General features: G+C 36.8%; 1 protein-coding gene across 4 annotated transcripts; it reads right to left on the bottom strand.

Moving 5' to 3' along the window:
- Positions 1-849: 849 nt before the first annotated feature.
- On the bottom strand, positions 850-19647 carry LOC143846699 (glycerophosphodiester phosphodiesterase GDPD6-like). 4 transcript variants are annotated; one of them, XM_077355204.1, is made up of 9 exons: positions 19476-19647; positions 15573-15751; positions 14394-14577; positions 10383-10457; positions 7088-7197; positions 6650-6868; positions 4317-4472; positions 2508-2738; positions 850-1056 (listed from the first exon to the last, which is right to left on the bottom strand). In XM_077355204.1, the coding sequence occupies exons 1-9, from the start codon at positions 19630-19632 to the stop codon at positions 1051-1053; spliced, it is 1317 nt and encodes a 438-aa protein (XP_077211319.1). In that variant the 5' UTR covers positions 19633-19647; the 3' UTR covers positions 850-1050. The 4 variants fall into 4 exon arrangements, with proteins under 4 accessions (XP_077211319.1, XP_077211321.1, XP_077211320.1 ...); XM_077355206.1 differs by lacking the exon at positions 19476-19647 and adding an exon at positions 18857-19006; XM_077355205.1 differs by lacking the exon at positions 19476-19647 and adding an exon at positions 16275-16532.
- Between the last annotated feature and the right edge of the window lie 1948 nt (positions 19648-21595).

The following is a 21595-nucleotide window of genomic DNA, read 5'->3' as shown; positions in this document are numbered from 1 at the left end:
GCCAAAGGTCATGAATTTAAACCTCCTTGATAGCAAAAATCCACATGCAACGGCCAAATCCAAAAGAAGGGCCACATGTGTCACGTGTAGGCCAACCCTGAATAGAGGGTCACACGTGAGAGGGAGTGTTAAAGTATAAAAATTTCACACAATAAAAGACATATATTCCCTCCTGCATTTTCCTCACACTTTGCCTTAGCAAAAGAAAATAATAGAAAATGAAGCCTCAGGCTCAGGCCATGTTTGGCAACCATGAATTTTGTTTCCATGGACTTAGTTTATCAAGTAGTGAGGTGGGGAAATGAGAGGGTAAGAGTGAGGAGAGGGTGAGAAGCAGCTTAAAAACAGGAAAACAATGTATTGGATTTTGAGTGGAGTTTTTATTTTTATTTTGCCTTGTTTTTCTACCTTTTCTCATCCTCACCTCACTCAAATCCCTCTCAGGTCTTTTCCCTCTCCCGCCCTTCCTCACCAGTGGGTACGCTAATTTTCCATGGAAAAAAAATTCATGGTTGCCTTATTAGAACATATTTTCTATAAAAGCACCAAATTACTGTCAAGCCACAATATCATGGTCTCCTCTTTTGTAAGTTTCACAAGTGATTTGGCAATTGGTCTAGTAATTATCAAAAAATTAGCAGATTTTTGTTGATAAATTTTAATCTATGGAGTATTTTGTAATTTTTCCAAGAAATAAACCTGTACTTAGTTAATAGTCAAACACTACAGACAACATTTTTTCTTCCGTTTGAATACATTTTGAAGGAAATATTTATCCTCCATTTACTAATATAAAAACGAAAAAGGCATGTTTCTGTTCTATGAGTTTCTTCTCCTTACAAGGGAAACGATGAGAACACCCTTAAATTATATAGCCAACTAAGAAGCAAAAAAAGTACATAGAATAATTGTCAAAAAAAAACAAGTGAAATTCAACAAGCTCGTAGAGAGAGATGGTGGATTTTCATGAATTCAATCGGATAATTCTCCTTGTCGCCACTGCCTAAAGAACCCGTTGCGACTTCATCGGCATCTTCATCATCATCACTGTCAATGCTGTTATCGGATACAAACCATCAAACAAATTTTCTTTCTATTTATTGTTCTTGAAACAGTGATTGATCAACTTCTACGGGATTAGGACTACAATGCCTTATTTTGTTTTATAGTAATGAATTTGGGCTTGTTTCTGTGATTTTTTTTTTTGTCTTCTTGGATATATAAATATAAAATCAACCCCTATTTCTACTTGGTTATCAATGTTAATAAAACTGATCTTTCAGATATAGACACATTGTATATCGATGTCGTGGACCCTATTTCTAAGTTGGTTGTCAATGGAAATAGAACTAATCTTTCAAATATAGACACATTATATATCAGTGTAATAAAACTTGGACTCGGAAGAGAAATTGGCCAAGGTAAAATGAAATCAATTCAGGCGAGTCAATGATTGGCGTGGTCGATTTTTCATTAACTCATGTGCGAGTCAGTCACATGAGTTTTGACTGACTTGAGCGAGAAAAACTAGGTCTCAGACAAGAACTAGACCAGAGTAAAAGGGAGTTGACTCAGACGAATCAATAATTGGGTCGGGGAGGATTTAAGGTGTTATATATGTTACATCACAGACCTTATTTCCTTTTGGTAATGAATGAATATAGAACTAGTTTACAATATTATCTATGTTATATGGCTATCGCATTGGGTTGACATGTTTGTGGTTTCACCTTAAGGGATAGAGATGAGTACTGCAAGTTCCACATTTAGGGTAATAAACGAGTACCGCAACATTTAAGGTTTATATTAAGATAGGTTTTAGATTACTTTTTCTGTCTGATTTAGACCATTTCCCATCAGTGAAACTCTGGCCATTTTTATCCATTCTGCAAACTGTTTCTATGTCATTTTTATCGGCCACTCTTTTTCAGCACCATATTGGTCAAGGGGGTGACATTAGAGTCATCAGTAGCCTCATCTGGCTCCCAAAACCACTAATGTAAGCAATGAACCCTATGAAAATTTATCCCTGGAATGGGGATATTTTGGTCAATCTATTACGACAATTTTTTTTTCAAAGTAACTTGCTATGGGAGGCATGGCAATCTCCCAAGCCATGATACATACACACAAGGGAGACATATCACATCATCCTAAATAGCCTTCCTTTGTTTCCTAGCAAATAACAGAAACTGTGGTGGCATTTTTGCTGCATTTGTGTAGTCTGATATTGTGGTTATAGGTAAAAGCCTTTTAAAACAATGCCATTAGCAGACGAAATCAGTAACTGAGGTAGTAAAAAAAAATAGCAAACTCCCAAGCAGCAATTTTGGTTGAATTTTTATGATTTTATTGCATAATTGGCAATAAATAGCCAATGTTCAGATAATAATACTAGAAAGAGAAACATCATTTTAAAGACCCCAAAGTGAACATTGAGCTCTGGAGAACAGTATTCTTAACCTATTCTTAAAAAATCTAAAAGGAATAAAAAATAGTCCTCATACCTTTTTGTAGGAGTTGATCATCAATAAAATCTTACGCAATAAATCAGATGCATCTTTATCATCCTTTGCTGGTTTGTTCCAATTCTGAAAGTGATGGAGGCTTCCTGTAAAATCAGTGAAAAGCCCATCGACTCCAATGGTGTTTATCCAGTAATCAAATTCTGCATATGGGTCCTGGTGAAAGTTCCAGTGTAAGGACATGTTCTCATTCCTGTATGTGTATGGATGAACCTGAAAGAGTCATAAGAACATAAGAAAAAAATCATAGAAAGATGATAAATCTCTTGCAGATAAGAGCCCTACAATTCAGAATAATAGAACTAAAAGGAAAAGGAAACTCTGACAAGAAAACGGATCCACAGACAGAATACATTGGAAAATACCAATGCCGTGGATGTGACTGTGATTTGATGCACATGAAGCATATGCTATGTCACAAATATCTCTGATATTTTCAAAATATAGCGATTTTATCGTGATATTTTGATAAAACAACAAAATCCCGAAATAATCTCGAGAATTTAAAAAAATATAGCGATATTTTCATTTATCGCAATAATATCACAATAACGTCGTGATATTTTTATGATATTTTATTTTATTTTCTTAATACTTATATTTTTAAATATTTTTATTTTATCAATTTTCCCAATATAAACCCCAAAAATTAAAAATAAAATTAATATATCCTGAGATTTTCCCTTGCTGGGAAATTCCCGAGAATGATATTTGTGAGATAGAGCATATGAAGGCTTTATATGGTTTAGGGCTAGGAAATCATATTCATACTCATCACTACCTAGTACATGCTCAATTCAATCTACATAGTCTGCAATTTATCACATTCCTGATGGAATTAATAGAAAAAAATCCTAAATTAGCCACTCAACTCAATCAGTGCAGAGCCATGTTTGAAAACTCTTACTTGGATCACCCAAGGTAAAAGATAATATTGATTCGAGTGAGTTAATGATTGATGCAGCAAGATTCTTATTGACATGCAAGACGAGTTTTTTATTGACTCAGTAGGGTCATAGCCAAGTCGACTCGGGGGAGTTAATAAATGACTCATAAAGAGTGGTCCAGAATTCGGTGTGCATTACATGGACTTGGTAAATTGGTGCTTCTTTGAATGAGAAGAGTTTTAATAGTGGGAGTGAGATGAGACCGCCATGATCTGATCAAGTTATTACATATTGTACCATTGGGTCTATGATATGCTAATTTTGACATCAATGAGAACTGACATATGTATGTGGTTTGTGCTTTGATTCAATGAAATATGATAAGGCCCTTCAAAAAAGTACTCTTCTTTAAAAAAAAGTGATAGAAGGGATGAAATGGCTGGCTTTGGTCTGAGTGAATGCAAAATTAAAACATTTCAGTATCGTAATGCTTTTTTTTGTGCCTTTTTTTGTTCATCTTCAAAAAGGGCATCATCCAGGAACAAGTATTTCATCTTCAAAAAGGGCCTTTTTTTGTTCTTTTTGAGAATAACTACAAAACTAAAGACAGCACAAAACTAGTATTATGCTCCCCAAGATATCCTCTGGACTAGAGGAAAGGAACACCCAATCTTAATAGTTAGCTGATCAACACCAGCACAAAAAGGGTCTTAGCTCTATTCAGATTTTCATCAATTTCAACTAATGTTTAGAAGTAGCCAGTGATCTTATTCGCATCTGATGTATAGCTTAATATCTACCTAATATGGGTGCATGCAAAAATGAAGGTTTCTTCTTTTCTGTATGCGCAACTAGGTATGTAACACACTATTACATACAATGCCAAGAGAGCAAGATAAAATACCTGTAGGTCCTTGGCATGAGCTCGGGCAACAAGGTCTGTGGGTGTCAACAAATAATTGTTCTGTGTACCCACTAATGTATCTTTCCATGGGCCAATGCCCACCACATACTCCTTTATGAATTCGAAGTAACTGTCTGAAGTAATTTCCCAATATGACTGCATGTTACCCATAGGAATTTTCATAAGCAAATGTTAGACAAATAAAATTTTGATCAAGTGTAAATAATAATGGCAATAATATAAACAATATAGTCGCAACAGCAACCAAGTAAAATTATGAGATGAGACAACATAGCCGATAGAGGTAGACATGACACTTTTGCATGCTTTTACATATGAACTCTCTCTCTCTCTCTCTCTCTCTCTTACCATGGTCTCAGAGCCTGTCTGAGACCCAAGAATTCATATTCTCGGTCTCCACGGACGGTATCTCTCCTCTCTAAATTTCGTATGGTTCTTATTGATTGGATTGAAGAAAAGGTATTTATCCACTTGTGTCCGTATGGCCGTGTGATTGACAACATCAACCGTACAGCTCCTAGACACCTTTTAATCCCATCCAAGCCTTTGATCATATAAAAGATCCTTATTTAGGTGATTATTAAAATACATATTATTGTTTTTTTTTTTTGGGCAAAATTTAAGGGGTTGATTGGAAAACCCAGTTTTTTTCTTTTTTTCTTTTTGGGAAACAAAAGTTTGGTGACGATCTTCAGATTTAGATCTCTCATGCATGCATCGATGAATCTGATAGGATCATACCATTGTCTGGGCGATATAGGACGTGACTTTGGGAAGATTGGAGGATTATTATTGGAGATGTGTTGATTCTCCATCCCCATTATTGCTGCCCTCCTTTAAGTTTTGAAGGTTGCAGTTAGGCTTTAGAAATCCTATGTTGTATGACTTGTAGAGCATCTTCTCTCTAGTTTGTGATGTCTAGTATGATGTTTATGGTTTGTGCGGTGAAGTGTTTGATATTTAATGGCTGAAGAACAATCATCAAATATGACCATTGGGTGTCAAGGAATGGGGACTTTTTAGTTCTAATCATATGAAAAATCCTACTTTCAAATCAATACAGTTAGGCTAAATGGAATGAATGTCAAATTATTTAATGGAACAATCTTGGTTTCGGTATGTTTTTTGGTAGGGATGTAAACGAATTTTTTTTATTGTTTCGTGTCGGTTTCAGTGGAAATTTAAAACTATATCGATCGCTACTCTTTACATTCAATAGGTGTCAATTAGCTGATGTGTTCACTAAGTCTCTTACGAGAAATCAGCTTCTTACTCTTCCAAGTCGCAAATGATTGATGGACATCTTTCCCAAGCTTGAAGGGGAGTGTTCATGAAGCACATACCATATTGCTATTTTTAATTTCATACGTAATTTGCTTTAGAAGCCACTTAAGGGTTTTTTTGAATGGTGAAGCAACTTAAGGGTCTAATAAAAAAGAATTGCCACAATAGGAATAGCTCACGATTTCTCTCCACTTAGGCCCTGTTTGTTTAAGATTATGACAACCGTTGTGAGTGATAAACCGATTATTGGACTCAAATTTAAGTCTAATTTTGAGTCCAATAATCAGTTTGGCACTCACAATAGGTTGTCATAATCTTAAATGAACGGGGCATTACCTTTTATTTATCTCTATTCTTTTTCCTCCCTTGTTCATCTTAGCAGTCTTTTCATGACTCAGATCAAGGACACTGCTTCTACTTCAAAAATGATATTGTATTTAAACCAGATTTGCAGTGCTTTCTGGTTTCAATGTACAGATAACTCTCGCGCGCGTGTATGGGAGAGAAAATATTCTTTCCCCATAGAGAATCTGACACCGCTTTACCATATGACCTATATATTGGGGTTCATCCAACATCTCTAACTACTTTGGACATTAGATATTTTATTTCATAAATGCAAATGATATTGTCTCACTAGTTTATTTAATATGAGGTTGTATATGTTTTCATAACCATCCATATAAATATGATGCCCTAAGAAATAGAGAGCCAAAGACAAATCTGTACTGCGAGAAAAAAAATCCCACTTTTATTATTACAAGGAAAGAAACTTTGGTCTTTCTAGCTAAATTGGATAATGACTCCCAAGAGTCCAAGTATCACATGCACACTAACTTGATTAAACTCTTATCAGGCAGGATGTAAAAAATATCAGAATGTAGTCAGGCTCCAAAATAAATTATCAAATTCCATTCATTCCTCTTATCTGTTAGGACTAGGCAAATTCCATTCAAATCATTGCTCTTATCTGTTAGGAGTAGGTAATATAAGTTAACAAGAAACAATATAAGGGGGAAGAGATGAACCTGATTTGTATCTTGAGTTGGCACTGTTACATCATCGATTAAGAAGATTTTGGGCGAATCCGTCAGGTTTGAAATATATATAAGTGAGGTTGGAGCAAACGACTGGATAAATACTGGTTTCTTTAGCCAATCTTTTGACATATAGGCACCTTTGTATCCATAGTCCAGAAGTTTCTCTACAAACTTGTCTTCAAACTTCTTTCCATCACTCCATTTGACCTGTCGAAAGTAACATCCTCAACTGCATGTATTGAAATGTTGTCCAAAAGCTACAAGATTTGATGGGGAGAGGCAAACCATTTGCTAATACAGTAAGGGTATACAACGAAGTATAAACCACAATGTAGTCCCTTCCTCATTTAAGAATTGGCTAATCATGAAGTGTACATTCCATTACTAACTATTTCAAGCAACAAATAGCAAGGAAAAATCACTTACATGCTGATTGATGAAAACTGGGCTCTTAATCTCTGGATAGATCCCAACAACTCTGGGGGCATCCAACGCAATTGAAATGAATTCATCAAATGTAATAATTGTGAATTTCCCTGCATGACACGTTTGAATGAGAGACTGTCATCTGGTGTTATTCAATCAGGTAGAAGGGAAGGCATAAAACTAGTTTTAAGCGGCTAATGAAGAACAAAGGTTTTCTGTACACAATGCGTGGAGCAAAAGCAAATCACATGAGAAGATGCCCATATCTAACATCAACAACAACACAAGGACTATGTTAGTAGATTTTACCACGTATCATAGCATGTCACTGTTAAACCTTCCTTGATGTATCGTAAGATAGTTTCAGGCAGTTTCTTTCCTTGGAATTAAATTGCTTATGTGTAAATGGCAATGATAGGAATCTAAAGCAGCGCCTTTAAGTGTACCAAAGGAGACAACAAGGACTCAACTCCAAAGACCTTGTCTTGACTTGGCTTGGCATGAGAATGATGGGAGAGGGTGGGGTGATTCCCTAGATAATGGGGACATTTGTCTTGCCTTTTAGTTGTAAGAGTAGTTTGGTCTTATTTGGTCTTTTATTTTTAATTCACTTAAGTCATTTAAGTGAACCAAGAGGGCCCACACATGTTTAATTCACTTGAGTCATTTAAGTGACCCAAGAGGTCCCATAAAACACTTGCGATATGAGGGAGAGTTCAAATTTTTTAGGGGCTAGAATCCTATTAATATTATTTAAAGTTTTGTTTTTACTTTTTACGTGTTTAGTCAAATAAGGAGTCCAAGATTTCGGTGAATAAGAGTCAAAGTCTTGTCTATGTGGCAGCTTGAGATTGGTCTTTAAACTTTGAAGTGGGAATAAGACTAGAATCCTAAGAGCCCACAACCAAATTTTCATGGGGTTTGCTTTGCATATAAATATGCAAGGCCTTTAGAATTTTATGATATTCAGCTTGCTTGGTACAGACCTTATACTTTGGAGTTTGGAGTGTGATGCTCTGCCCTAGGTGTGACTCCTACGAACACTAGAGTGATTCTAGGTTTGTACTTTCTCTTATCATTTGATTTATATCCCTTGTTTTCAGTTCTTGAATCCATCAGCTTCAACTTGTGTTTATTGTGCAAGTAAACCAATCCATTAACCTTGCAACACGGCTGACCCTGGGCTTGCTTCGACCCTCCTCAGTCCCAAAATACCTACATCCAGTGTCTGCATCCTCTACCAAAAAAACCTTATTCCAATCCCTATTCCATCGACCATCTCTCAGTCCCATAAATCCCAAGAAATCTTAAATAGCAGCATGGTTTTAAATTTCGGCCGAAATCCGAAATTTTCGGATTTCGGTTGGGACTGAAACCGGAATTTTGCGAAATGGCCGAAATTTTGAAATTTTGATTTTTTTTAAAAAAAAATTTAGTATTATTCCAAAATTTCTGTGGAATTAAAAAAATAATACTTTTTTATTACCGGATTTCAGAATTTCAGTTTCAACTGGAAACCGAAACCGAGACCGAAATTTAAATCCATGCATACGAGTCCCCTTTCTTGAACAATCCAGGGAATTAGAACAATCCAAGACCAAAACCTGTAGAAAACCGAGAGATCTTCAATCTCTCAGAGTAGGATCAAACACAATGTACGGCAAGAAGAGATGCAAGAAACACAATCGCAAAAGAAAAAGAAAAAGAAAAAAAAACACAAGATTTACGTGGTTCGGCAGTGTGGCTATGTCCACGGCAGAAGAGTTTCACTATTTTGGTTTAGGATTACAAACTCTCCTTGTCAGCCAAGAAAACTCAACATATTCTGTAGTACTTAAAGAGGGCACTGGAGGAACTGTTTTTAAGAAAAATGTCTTACTTAGAAAGTTTTTCTGACACAGATTGGAAAGGATCGCCTTTTGACAAACATTGTACTATCCGGTGTAGTACTTTTGTTGGTGACAACCTTGTTACTTGGCATGCCAAGAAGCTATGTAGTTGTATGCTCAAGTGAAAAGGCTGGGCATTGTGCAATGGCTAAAATTATGTCATTTAATGTGGTTCAAGAATCAACTAAAAGAGATGGGTTGAGGTTGACAAGCCAATAAAGTGATATGTGATAACTTTCAAAAAATAAAAATAAAGTGATATGTGATAACCAGTCAGCTACATATATTGCTAGTAATCTAGTGATCCACGAGATAGCTAAGTATATTGAAGTAGATTTCCATTTTTTTCACAGGAAGACAATGAGCAAATTAATATATAATCCATAAATGAGGTCTAAAGATTAGTTGGTAGATACATTCACGAAGCCACTTGATCGGAGTCGGTTAGGCAGTATTTGTTCCAAGATGTGCATGGATGATATCTATGATCCAACTTGAGGGGTGTTAAGAGATGGGAAGTTTGCGTGGCTTTTGTATAGCTTTTCAAATGTATTTTCTGATATTAGTGAGTCATTGAGGTGGGGCCGATCAAAATGGATGCCCTAGTAGGAAAATTTGTAAGGACTCATAAGTGCATTACTATATAAGACATCTTGTGGGATCATGGGATTTGCACTCTCAAACCCTACAACTACATGCCCTCTATTCTCTTTCTCCGCTTTGATTCATTTCCTCCTATTGCTTCTTCTCTAAATCAATCTCAGTACCCAGATGTTCTCCTCTAGGATTTCTTCCATCTGTTTACTTTACCAGATGCAAAGACTTTTATTAAAGGGCAAAAATTCGAAACAAAAGTTAAAGTGTGAAAAATGTGAAACAAAAGACATATCCAGATGGTCAGTCTTTTATACATACATACGCATAGATGTTGCCGCTTATCTTTGACAATAACCACATTGTAAAATCATACATAATGTCAATTCCATTTTGTGATGGTTGGTAGAAAGAGATCATCAACATGGCAATGGTCATTTTACATTTAAAGCACACAGTTACTAAATAAGTACTGGCTTCTAGCAAGTAAAAATTGGTCGGGTGGGTTGGAAACCCTAGCTCAATTTTGAAGGTATCAAACATCACAATCAGAAGGTACCCCAGGTTTCTATCCCAGCTATATATATTAAAAAAATATGGCTAGGAGGATTATCTAGCCATGCCTGAATCATTGTCTTTGATGCATCAGACTTGAATCTTAGTAAATAAAGCATTTTCTCATGATATCAGCAAAACAACAAGCCACTGGACTGTCAAATAAAGACCAATAATAGTGTAAATACTAGAAAATGTAAAGCTCAATAAAGCTAGAAAAAGGCAAGTCCAAAAAATTGTCCTAGACAGAAACTGACCATTATATTGTTGATCCCGGAACTCGTACCTCTGCTTCACCCGTAATGATTTTAGTTCTTTTAGTGTGAAGTCAACTGCACATAATCACCATAAGCTTCAGTTAATGTAAAAATCAGGGCCCTATTGGGGCTCAATCTTTATTTTATAATTCTTTTAGGCTAAGAGCATAGTAGAACAGACTGTCATTTACGCTTCAAAATGTATAGAGTATTGTCTAACATGAATAACAGAAGGGTATAAGAGTGATGTCTGCAAAATGATAATTATAGGCTGAATGGTAATAAGATCATGTGCATAAAAACATGATCTATGCACAAAAAATACAGAGATTCAGATTATTACAGCACATGCTACCTATTAAGAGATGCAAACCCAAAATAGTTAATCTCTAGAACCAATTTGGAGAAATTTCAAGAATTTTCAGTTCCCTCTCTTTTTCTTCTTTTATTTTAAAAGTAACATCTGCTCTTTCGGAGTATTTGTGATTCACGTGTTGGACATGATGAGCATACATTAATTTGATCACTTTCCTGGTTTGGCACCGGCCCACGGCTATTTGCATTCGCAAGAACTGCAACATTGGTTTTGAAGTTTACAGATAAATGAGGGAGGTTCATTCATGATTTGTGCTTGTTTAGTTTCTGTTCATCATGCCGATCTATTGCTGGTGTATTTTTGTATCTTAAGAATCTCATTTTTTATCGAATATTCAGGTTATGTTGTGTACTTTGTTGTGCAGATGTCTTGTGTTCTGGCATTATACATGACACCTGATGGACTAATGTGCGCAACGCACATGCGGGTCGAGTTGGGGTATAGGGAGCAGTGCGCCTCTGCCGGGGTTTCCGGGGCAGAGTCCCGAAAGGTAAATTTAGTTTATGGGTTTACACCAAAGGGTATTTCGGTAATTTTCTCTATGTAGCAGCGCTGATATATAAGCCATATGTTAGGGTCACGGGAAGTAAGTTTTCTTTGGTTTTCTTGGCCAAGAAGAAGAGAGTTTGTAACCCTAGACTGAAATAGTGGAAATCTTCTTCAGTGGACGCACGCACACTGCCGAACCACATAAATCTTGTCTTCTTGCATTGCATTGTGTTATTGTGTTTCTCACTTTATTTTCCTGTTTGCTGCAATTCGTGGTTGATCTTTTTCGAGAAGGAAATCGGATTTTTTTTGGTACACTAATTTTTCCTTACTCATTGGTGCTTATCTAATCTATGCAAATTTTTGCTTAATTGAGTGGTAGATTGTGATAAATAACTACATTGGATCTAGATCAGCTTCTATTGAAGACGGAAAGACCTCAGAACATTAATTATTTTAGAGGGGAGAGTTAAAGATGTGAATGCTACATAGTTTAGTATTGTCCTAGATTTTGTTAAATCTCTGTGTTTTATCTTATGTCTTTTCTTGTATTTAGGTTAGCAAGTGAAAAGTTTAGTTTGACATCTTTGAAATTTGTGTTTAGAGCCCTTCCATCTTTTCTATAAGCGGTTGGGAATCACTTTTCAATTATTCAATTGTGTTATTAGAACTCTTCCTCTATAAGAATGGCCTGGTATGTGTGATGTTATGTTCTAACCTCCACTCTCATTCTTTCAATTGTTGTTTATGCCTATCAGGTTGATTATAAAGACTCTTCAAATTTCTGAGCTGGGTTTGACTGCTAGGTATTACTAAAAAACGAATAAAAAGAACTCAGAAAAACAAAGAAGTATAGTAGACTAACATGGAAGCTTGGACTTGATACTATGCACCAATTCTCACTAATCCATTTGAGCTTGTGTTGAATTTTCTTAGCAGCTTACAGAAAGGATTACGAGATTCCTCTCATACAGGGAAAAATTTAAGTTAGACAAGGTTTGGCAAGATCATTTTTTTTAATATAAACCTTAAATGACACCATCTCCAATAGCTTAAGTTTTTGGGGTAATTGGTTGTTTCACATGGTATCAGAGTAAAGCTCCTGAGTTCAAAAACTCCTTGATATTAAAAATCCACATTTAATGGCTAACCCAAAAGAGGGGCCTCACGTGCCACATGTACGCCAACCCTAAAAAGAGGGACCACGCGTGAGGGGGAGTTAAAGTATAAAAGCTTAAATAACACCATCTCCAATAGCTTAAGCTTTTGGAGTAATTGGTCACTTCACAGTTTTCACTTCTATCAATAGATTTGATACCCATGAAAAATTGTTGATGTATAAGCAGAAGGCCTGTTTATATTTGAGTCTTACCTCCAATAGTTTAAGTATAACATATAAGGCCTGCTACTGGAATGGTGATAACCAAACACCATCAAACATCGAATTATTGACAGGCTTGGGATTACAAATTTACAATATTACATTCCACTCAGCCTTTTTATATTGAATTGATAATCATAATATTCTTATGCCAGAGACACCAAATACGCATCAAAAGGAATGTCATTATAAACACAGCTTAACTCTGTCCAGTTATTATACGGATAACTGGGTCACTCCCTTCCCAAGTTAATATGATAGCCAGCAGGATAATACAGCAAACAGAGGTTCGTCAAGTTATAGTAGAAATAGTAGGACCACCCCTTCCCAAATTGTTAAGATAGCCATAGGATAATACAATGAAGTATAGGCACAGATTAACCACAGTAGTGGAACATAACGGATTTACTTCCATACACCCATTTTTTTCAAAACAATCAAATGGAGAATGAATAGAGTTGAAAAAATATACCAGCGATGAACTGAATATAATTAAGACCAAAGAATAGACTGTAAGCAAGGTAGCCTGGAAAGACCTAGCGGCATGAGGGCACCAACCAATTGTTTCCGTCCCAGTGAGAGGGTTGAAGTAACAACTAACAAGGGACCACGGCTAGATGACTCTTATATACAACGGAGGTGATAACTATAAACCACACAAGTCAAGTTTGGTTCGACCATATTTGGCAGTGGGAATTGAGTGCGAGGAGTGAAAGCGGGAAACGAGGTTTAGAAAAGAGAAAATGTGGGAAGCGAAAGGTTCTAAAGAAAGTAAAGAGGAAACATGTGGGAAGCACCAACCAAAGTTAACATGAAGCATGTAATAAGCCTTATTTGTAGCGAACAAGAAGTGTATGAAATGAGTAGGGTTATAGTAGGTTTGGGAGGAAGGGTTAATGCATGTAAATATTACGAGTAGTCGCGATTGATTAGAATTACAAGTTTTATGTATTTATAGTTTCACATGTTTATTCATGTAGATTTAGTGTTAAGTTTCTAGAAAAAGATCCGAATAAGTTTCATTTGAAACTTCAGATGAATATTAAGTTTTAAATACACCCTTTTTTAAATACACTCCTGCGGCATTATATGATGGAAAAAACTAGGAAGTGTACTCTTAATGAAGAGGAAATGTGTAGGAAGCATAAGGGAAGCGCATTTCCCCTGCTGTGATGCCAGAAGAAGGGGAGAGATATTTTCACTCTTAAGAGATCCTTTGAATACGACCAGGGGGATAGAAGATAAGGTAGGCTAAGCCGGAAAGGGAGAGAGTTGAGTTAGATCCGATGCCATTGATTCTGTTGGAGGAAGATCCGCAGGAAGGAATGCTTTCATTATCTAAAATGAAGAATATTTCCCACCAAAGGATCGGTCCAATAATATCACTCACACGTAAATAGCGCAATATTTCTTCGTGAGTCTCTGCTATTTGAATATTGAACATCATAACCACGAATAGGAATGAAGCGTGGGAAGCGAGAAGAACTTAGCTTCTGAAACGAGATTCCCATCTAACTAGGAAGTTTCTGGTAAGTATGGGTTCGTCACAAATGGTATGATAATTGCAAGAAATCATGGGTGTGCACTATGAAAAGTTTTCAAATAGCAACTTTGAAAAGAAGGCAGCTGACAATTTACAGAATAAGTGAAAATTAATGACAAATACCAATAAACCATGTATTATCCTTGGGAAAACAGGTAATGGCCGATAATTATCATCCAAGCATGGATTGAGTGCAGCTAAATAGTTGCTGTTTATTCTTACCAACAAACCATCCAGTCATGTTCATCCCTTGGACCTCATAGGTTCTCTTACGACCAATGAACTCCTTATGGTTCGCAACATCAGTTGTATTATCAAGGGTAACATCATGAAAGCAAACGAGTGAACCATCTTTAGAAGCAAGGATATCGGTTTCAATGAAGTCTGCACCCTCTTCAATAGCTCTCTTCAAAAACCAGCCAAAAATATTAGAGACCCATCCCAGCTCTCAAAAGAAGATTTAAGAATTAAAAGTGAAAGAACATAGTGAGTACATGACATGAAACTTTATTTATTTATTCTTTGGTTTCTAAATAACAGTAGCATATTTAAAAAATAATACAAAGGGTGCCAATAGATACTAGTAAAAGAAAATCATTAGAAAGGAATAGAGTCCCTAATCAATAGAAATTAAGGAAGGAACCGCAGAAAAATACGACAGTATATACAGCCCAACACATCTAGTTTCCACACTCCCATGGCAGAAAGAGTATTCTACCATTGGCAAAGATGAGCCCAAAAAAGCAACAATGCATTTGTAAACTCCCAAGGAAGAGAAAATTGTGTTTTACTAGCATGTCTCAGATTTTCCGTGCAATGTGTATGTATGCTAAAAGGAATGAAACAGAAATATCTAGGCAGAATGAAGTAAACAAAGTAAAGAAAATAACCAAATTACCCTTGCAAGATACAAATAATACAGGATATGTACATCTAAAGGGTAAACATAGTAAAGAAAATAACCCAATTACCCTTGCAAGATACAAATAATACAGGATATGTACATCTAAACCATACATTCATTCATAACCTAGAGATAAGGATTTCGCATGTCAAAGAATAGAAGAAACGTTCATAACCTTTCTTCTTCAATGAATATCATAGTACAATCAAATACCTGAAAAATTTTAGTTCTAACTCTGCCATCCCCAAATAAATTATGGGTTAGAAGGACAACAAACTCTATGATTGAATCAAAATAATCATCACCCTTAATAACAGTGCAAAAGCAAACTGTTTCCTGACAATGGAGTTGGTTTTGACAATTGTGAGGTCGACAAAGATGATTTCTCTTTTGAAACTATCCTTGTTCCTTTATAAATAAGAAATATGGGATCAAATATGTAATTTCTCATTGTTTTTAAATCAACATAACAAGCTCAAAGCATACTCAAAAGTTACCATGTATGCAGGAGAAGTTTCTTCAGGAATCTCCCCATTTGAACCTCTATGCGCAATATTGTATGGGCGGGATGTTTGCAGGGGTTGTCTATTCTCATAATCCATTTTACTTGGAAGTGGGTAGAAAGGCCTTCCAAAACATCCTCCAATGAGTAATAGAAGGAGAAAAGAAATATACCCTGCCACAGATCAAATAAACCCATTGATTCTCCTGATTCTAAAAATGAAATCCCGCCTCTCTAGTAAACAAAGAGTGCCATTTATGATAAACACTTGTATTTAACTTTGACAAATATATGCAACTCATTGCAAATTTGTGTGAACTAGATGAAAGCAGGGGCCCTTTGTTCAGAGCAACATTAGTATTGAAAGTGCTCAAGTGTGTGTGTGTGTGATCTAATTGGATTTTTCCATTTTGGGTGCAATTTGTGAATGAAATTGCAATCTAAATAAAAATTTAGATTGCAAGTTTACAATCAAATTCCACCCAGAATCCAATTAGATTGGACTGGAGTTTATTAGTATAAATTTAAACAATTTAAAGTGGGAAAAAAATATCAAGCAATAGCTTCAGATAATCAAACTACAGATGCAAGCAAAGCTAAAAAACAAAGTATCCACTAAACAAAACAAGATATCCCCAAAACCATGGCAGAATCAAAGAATCCAAACTAGAAACCTACAAAAAATGAAAAAAATAACCTTGGAAATGAGAGAAAAACATGGATAGAAAAGAATCAGAAGTTGGGATTAAGGTTTGGTGCTTACAGAGTGAAGCCATTCTCGTCTTCCTCTGATTTTCTACTTGACTTTCTTTGAAACATTGACTTTTCTCAAAATCAACGTTTTCTTGATAATGGAATATCCTTTACAATATCCTGTTCTTTTTATATTTTATATTATTATATTCAGATTTATAGCAATCACTTTGCTTACTGTAATTTGTGAAAAAGTAGTACCAATGGCCTCTTGATACTTCCTCAGCACTCCCTTTCTTTTAGAAAGATGGCCACAAAATCTTATCTTAGAACTTGATTAAATGATCTCGACCGTTTATTTGCTTGGGATAACCGTTGATGGATGGACATGAAATAAAGATTACACACAATTAGAAGATAACAGCTATCTAGCATGATCCAGACCATTCATTTGTTCGGCCACAACTTATATAGGATGTACCCCTTAAATCCTCCGCCTTAGGATGATCCTTTAGCCCTCCAATCTATTGAGGTTTTTATAATGCTCAATCCATCTAAAAATCATAGGGTTAGGATCATCCTATGGAAATGTTTTTCAAGGTACAATCCATTTACGTTGTGACCCAACAAGAATGAAGTGGGCCCATGATACTTTTTAAAATTTACTGGACTTCACGTGCAAAATCTTTTTTTTTTCTTTGATGAACATTACTCCCCATTCTAAAGTGCACATGATAGATGTCTTACACCTACCATGTATGCTGAGTTGGTGACCCATGCTGAGTTGACTTCGCGTGCAAAATCTTCGGCCTCTTCCTTTCTCCTCTCTTGCTGCTCCTTGCAAACCTTAGAATTCCCCTCTTTTAATTGCATTTTGGATTTTTATATAACCTAAGTTGGAAAATTGATCCGAGTCGTCCATTTTCCATCAATGACCTAGATGGCCTTTTTAGTTTAGAATTCTCTAGAAGCTATATCATCTTCTTTCAATCGCCATCATCCATTTGTTTATTTCATCCTACGGCCCACATTTGTTTCTTCATAAAGAAGCCATGTCAAACTCCAAGAATGCCCTTAAAAATGAGAGATTACTCCATTTCCCACGCAAAACACTTTTTGTTTTTTGTTTCTTTTCTAAAAAGAAAATTTAGATAGTGTGTCATTACTAAAAATAAATATTAATGATATTATTAATAGAGAGAACTGTTGGTGTGCTTAAGCTCACCATTTTTTTGGTACGCTTAAGTTGTTATAACACCTCCCATTCGTTTAAATGTTTGGGTCCTGCAGGGTCTCGCTTAAGCTCACCAATGGGAGGCGTTATAACAACTTAAGCACACCAAAAAAAATGATGCGCTTAAGCTCACCAACAGTTTTCTCTTATTAATAATAAATAAAAAGGATGTACTTCTCAGATGTTAAACGGATCGGATGTACCATTTACCAAATTCGCATCTGTTAAGAGCATGATATCTCATAAACGGATTCGGATAATAACCAATTGAAACGGATTCGGATAATATTCGCTGTAAATTGATTCGGATGCGGACGGTAATCGAATTTTCGAATATCCATTTACAACCCTACCATAGGTGCACGCCATACTGCGCCATACTTTTAGTGAAGTGAGGAATGCCCTCATCAAAATACAATAGTGCTGATAACATTTCCCAAAAAAGGGAATTGTAAGTTTTTGAAGGGTGTTAACGCACAAAATCAGTTTAATATTTGCAGAAAATCCTGTGGATATCTTTAATATTTGCAGAAAATCATGTGGATCTCTCTCTCTTCCCTCCCTATATTGGTAATGACCCCCCCCCACCACTATTCTCACAAGCACCAAACAGTCAAACACTACCACTATTCTCACACGCACCAAACAGTCAAACACTACCCTAGGTCTCTCCTCCGCGTTTACTATGTACAACACTACTTTCCAAGGTCAAAATAACTGCAACCAAACAACTGTAAAATAATGCTAGCGATACCCCCACTACCCTCCAAGGTAAATACCCCACAACCAAACGTTCATAGAATAATGCTAACGAGACCTAGGGTAAGACCGAGGAGGGACCGAACAAATGACCATGAGGTCCATGACCCCAACATCACAAGTAAGCCAGCCCTTTGGTTTAGGAAAATCAACCAGAAAAACCATGGATTTTTTCTTCCGCACATGGCACATTCTCATTGTTCGGCTCTCCCATATCGGTCTTACTCTCTGTCTAGCTACCATTATTCTTCCTAATAACAAATTTAGAGATGCATCTCTCTATTTCTCAAAAAACCAAAGGTCTCTACATTAAAAAAAAAAAATCTTTTGAAGAGAAAAAAAATGTTAAGGTGTACTGACCCATACCTTTCCTTCTTTTTCTTCAAGAAAAGCGGGGGAGGGGGGAGGGGGGAGGGGGGAGGACAGCTTAAAAAACCCAGCAGTATTACAAAAGGGAAGGAGAAGGGGTAACAACTATATGCCTAAGGGGGTGTGCAACATCACCACCCCCAGCATGCTTCACAAACTCAGCAGGAGTGAGAAAGCTTCCATGACAAACACACACAATTCTCACCTCCTCCCCATTTCTATACCTGTACAAAAACCCTTCAATCTTCCTCCCATTGGGCCCACCACCTCTTGTAGAAACACAAGGCATCTCTTCCATCACATTCCTTCCCATCTCCACCACACCATTCTCCATCTTCACCTTCTTACATGGATTCTCCACCTCTTCTCCGGCCACCGCCTTGCCAAATCTCTTGCCTGAGGGGGCGACGCCGATCGCTGCCTTCTGCTCAATGTGCTCCGGCAGTGATTGGTCACTTGCTGGGCTCTTTGCATCCGTACAACCGCTCAATCCTAGGGAGAAGAACCACCCAAAAAACTTACAATTAGCCCTTTTGAATTGGAAATAATGTACATGCTGAATCATTTTGGGTGTGTTTGGATTGCCGGAATCAGGAAGGAATCGGAATCGGCATCTTAATTCAATTCCTATTTTATTTCGATTCCCTGTAAATAGAATAGAAAAAATTCCAATAAAAACAGAATACCACCTCTTGGGTGGGAAACAGATTCCAACATAGAGGAGAAGAGTTGGAAGTGGGCTAAAGAGGAGGGTGATGCAGACAAAATTCATAAATTCAAATTCAATGGCAAGGGATTTATGAAATTCCACTGTTTGGATTGAATGATTGATAGATTTCTTGCCTGCAATAGAATCCAAGTTGGTGAGTGTAAGAAGAGGGAACCAAAGGACCTCTGTTATTCCTAGCGATTTGGAAAATTGATGCCGCTGACACCACTGACAGATTGCATCTTTGAGGTTATCAGCCAATCTGCAGGAAACTAACGTGTTTGAATCCATTTTCAGAAATGCAGAGAAACTGAACAAATGTAAGAATGGATGGTTGTGCTGAGAGATAACTCTAATTGGATGCCTATCTTTACTCTAAATCATAGTCGTACCCCCAACAACTTGGTATCCATTTTCGCTGCTCTGTAGCGGTCACCCTTTGTTCCAAGTACTTCAAACTTCTAAGATCGGTTCGAATCTGAATTTTTCGATGCAGTAAGTATGTTCTACCAGTTGATTAGGGGTGCAACTTTGGTTGGGTCGGTTGAGGGTTTGCTAAAAAATGAACTGGAATCTCCATAGCTTGCTATTCTAAGAGTCTAGCCAATATGCTAAGAGTCCTATCAAATCTCCATTTACTAAATATAAAATAAGGTAACTACGTAACACACGCCAATCTAGATATCCAAACCAATTTATTGCACTCTAAGTGGGACCTATCTACGCATGTATCAGAATAAACCCGAACCTGACCCCATTTGATGGTAAAGTTCAACCCGGATCCCCAAAAATAACACCAGGATTGATGGTTTGAATCACAACCATCATATCCTTTTTGTAAGTTGGTAGGGCCGTATTTCAGCAGGATGAGGCTTTGCTAAAATATGGAATTAACACTGTCCCAAATGTCCTTGTAAAGTCTAGTTTAGTGGGGCAGAACGGTAAGTGAGCCGCATGTTGGAGCATTGGTGAGTCCAAAGGGCATTACTAAAAACTTATAATGGCTTTCACGAGTCTTAAATGCCTTGAGTATATCCTCAGTTCCCACAAGAATTTGGCAAGATTCAAATTCATGCTGTAGATGTAATTTTAAGAAGAATTTTGCCCCATGTAATTCATATTCGGCTGGGTCGAGTCGGACACAGATGACTATGACAAAAGTGTTCGACGGTTTGGGTCCGTTCATACCATTGGAACCATTGATTGGATTTTCCTTGTAAACTAATAACACCGGATATGTTGGTTCTGCACAACGTAACGAGGATAAACTAAGCAAGCATAATGGGCTTGGATTGGATTTCCTCTCAATCGAGGAAACAAACATCAACTAAGCAAACATAATGGGCTTGGATTGGATTTCCTCTCAATCGAGGAAACAAACATCGTAATCCACTCAGTCTATCGACGGATTGCTGCTATGGTTTAAGATAGCTTCATGGTCTGGTTTATCTCCTTATTGATGATGGAGTTTTCCTTGAAAAGAACGTTGTTGTGTGTCAATCTTGAGTCTATGTCTTCTATCTCTGTTGGTAGCCATGGAATGTGGGCTTTGTTACCAATTGTTAGGAGTCTGGTAGCGAAGAGGTACTATCAGACTACCAACTGATTGTAAATTTGTAACTTGTCCCAAGGCCAAGCATTTGATGTTAAAGTATAAAAGATTTAACAACACCTTCCCCAACAGCTTAAGCTTTTGGAGTAATTGGTAGTTTCACATGACCTCAGAGCCAAAGGTCATGAATTTAAACCTCCTTGATAGCAAAAATCCACATGCAACGGCCAAATCCAAAAGAAGGGCCACATGTGTCACGTGTAGGCCAACCCTGAATAGAGGGTCACACGTGAGAGGGAGTGTTAAAGTATAAAAATTTCACACAATAAAAGACATATATTCCCTCCTGCATTTTCCTCACACTTTGCCTTAGCAAAAGAAAATAATAGAAAATGAAGCCTCAGGCTCAGGCCATGTTTGGCAACCATGAATTTTGTTTCCATGGACTTAGTTTATCAAGTAGTGAGGTGGGGAAATGAGAGGGTAAGAGTGAGGAGAGGGTGAGAAGCAGCTTAAAAACAGGAAAACAATGTATTGGATTTTGAGTGGAGTTTTTATTTTTATTTTGCCTTGTTTTTCTACCTTTTCTCATCCTCACCTCACTCAAATCCCTCTCAGGTCTTTTCCCTCTCCCGCCCTTCCTCACCAGTGGGTACGCTAATTTTCCATGGAAAAAAAATTCATGGTTGCCTTATTAGAACA

Source organism: Tasmannia lanceolata, unplaced genomic scaffold, assembly GCF_043159265.1.
Source record: "Tasmannia lanceolata isolate RefF3 unplaced genomic scaffold, GAP_Taslan_0.1 ptg000015l, whole genome shotgun sequence".
Lineage (NCBI taxonomy): Eukaryota > Viridiplantae > Streptophyta > Magnoliopsida > Canellales > Winteraceae > Tasmannia > Tasmannia lanceolata.
Note: the sequence above shows the minus strand (reverse complement) of the source record. Positions and strands in the feature narration are given on the sequence as shown.

Coding starts and splice junctions, on each gene's coding strand:
- LOC143846699 (XM_077355204.1), bottom strand. CDS start 19,632: ATGGATTCAAACACGTTAGTTTCCTGCAGATTGGCTGATAACCTCAAA. Junction 14,578..15,572: donor AAACTTCTCCTGCATACATG/GTAACTTTTGAG, acceptor TGGTTTTTGAAG/AGAGCTATTGAAGAGGGTGC. Junction 2,739..4,316: donor CTCATGCCAAGGACCTACAG/GTATTTTATCTT, acceptor TGACTCTTTCAG/GTTCATCCATACACATACAG.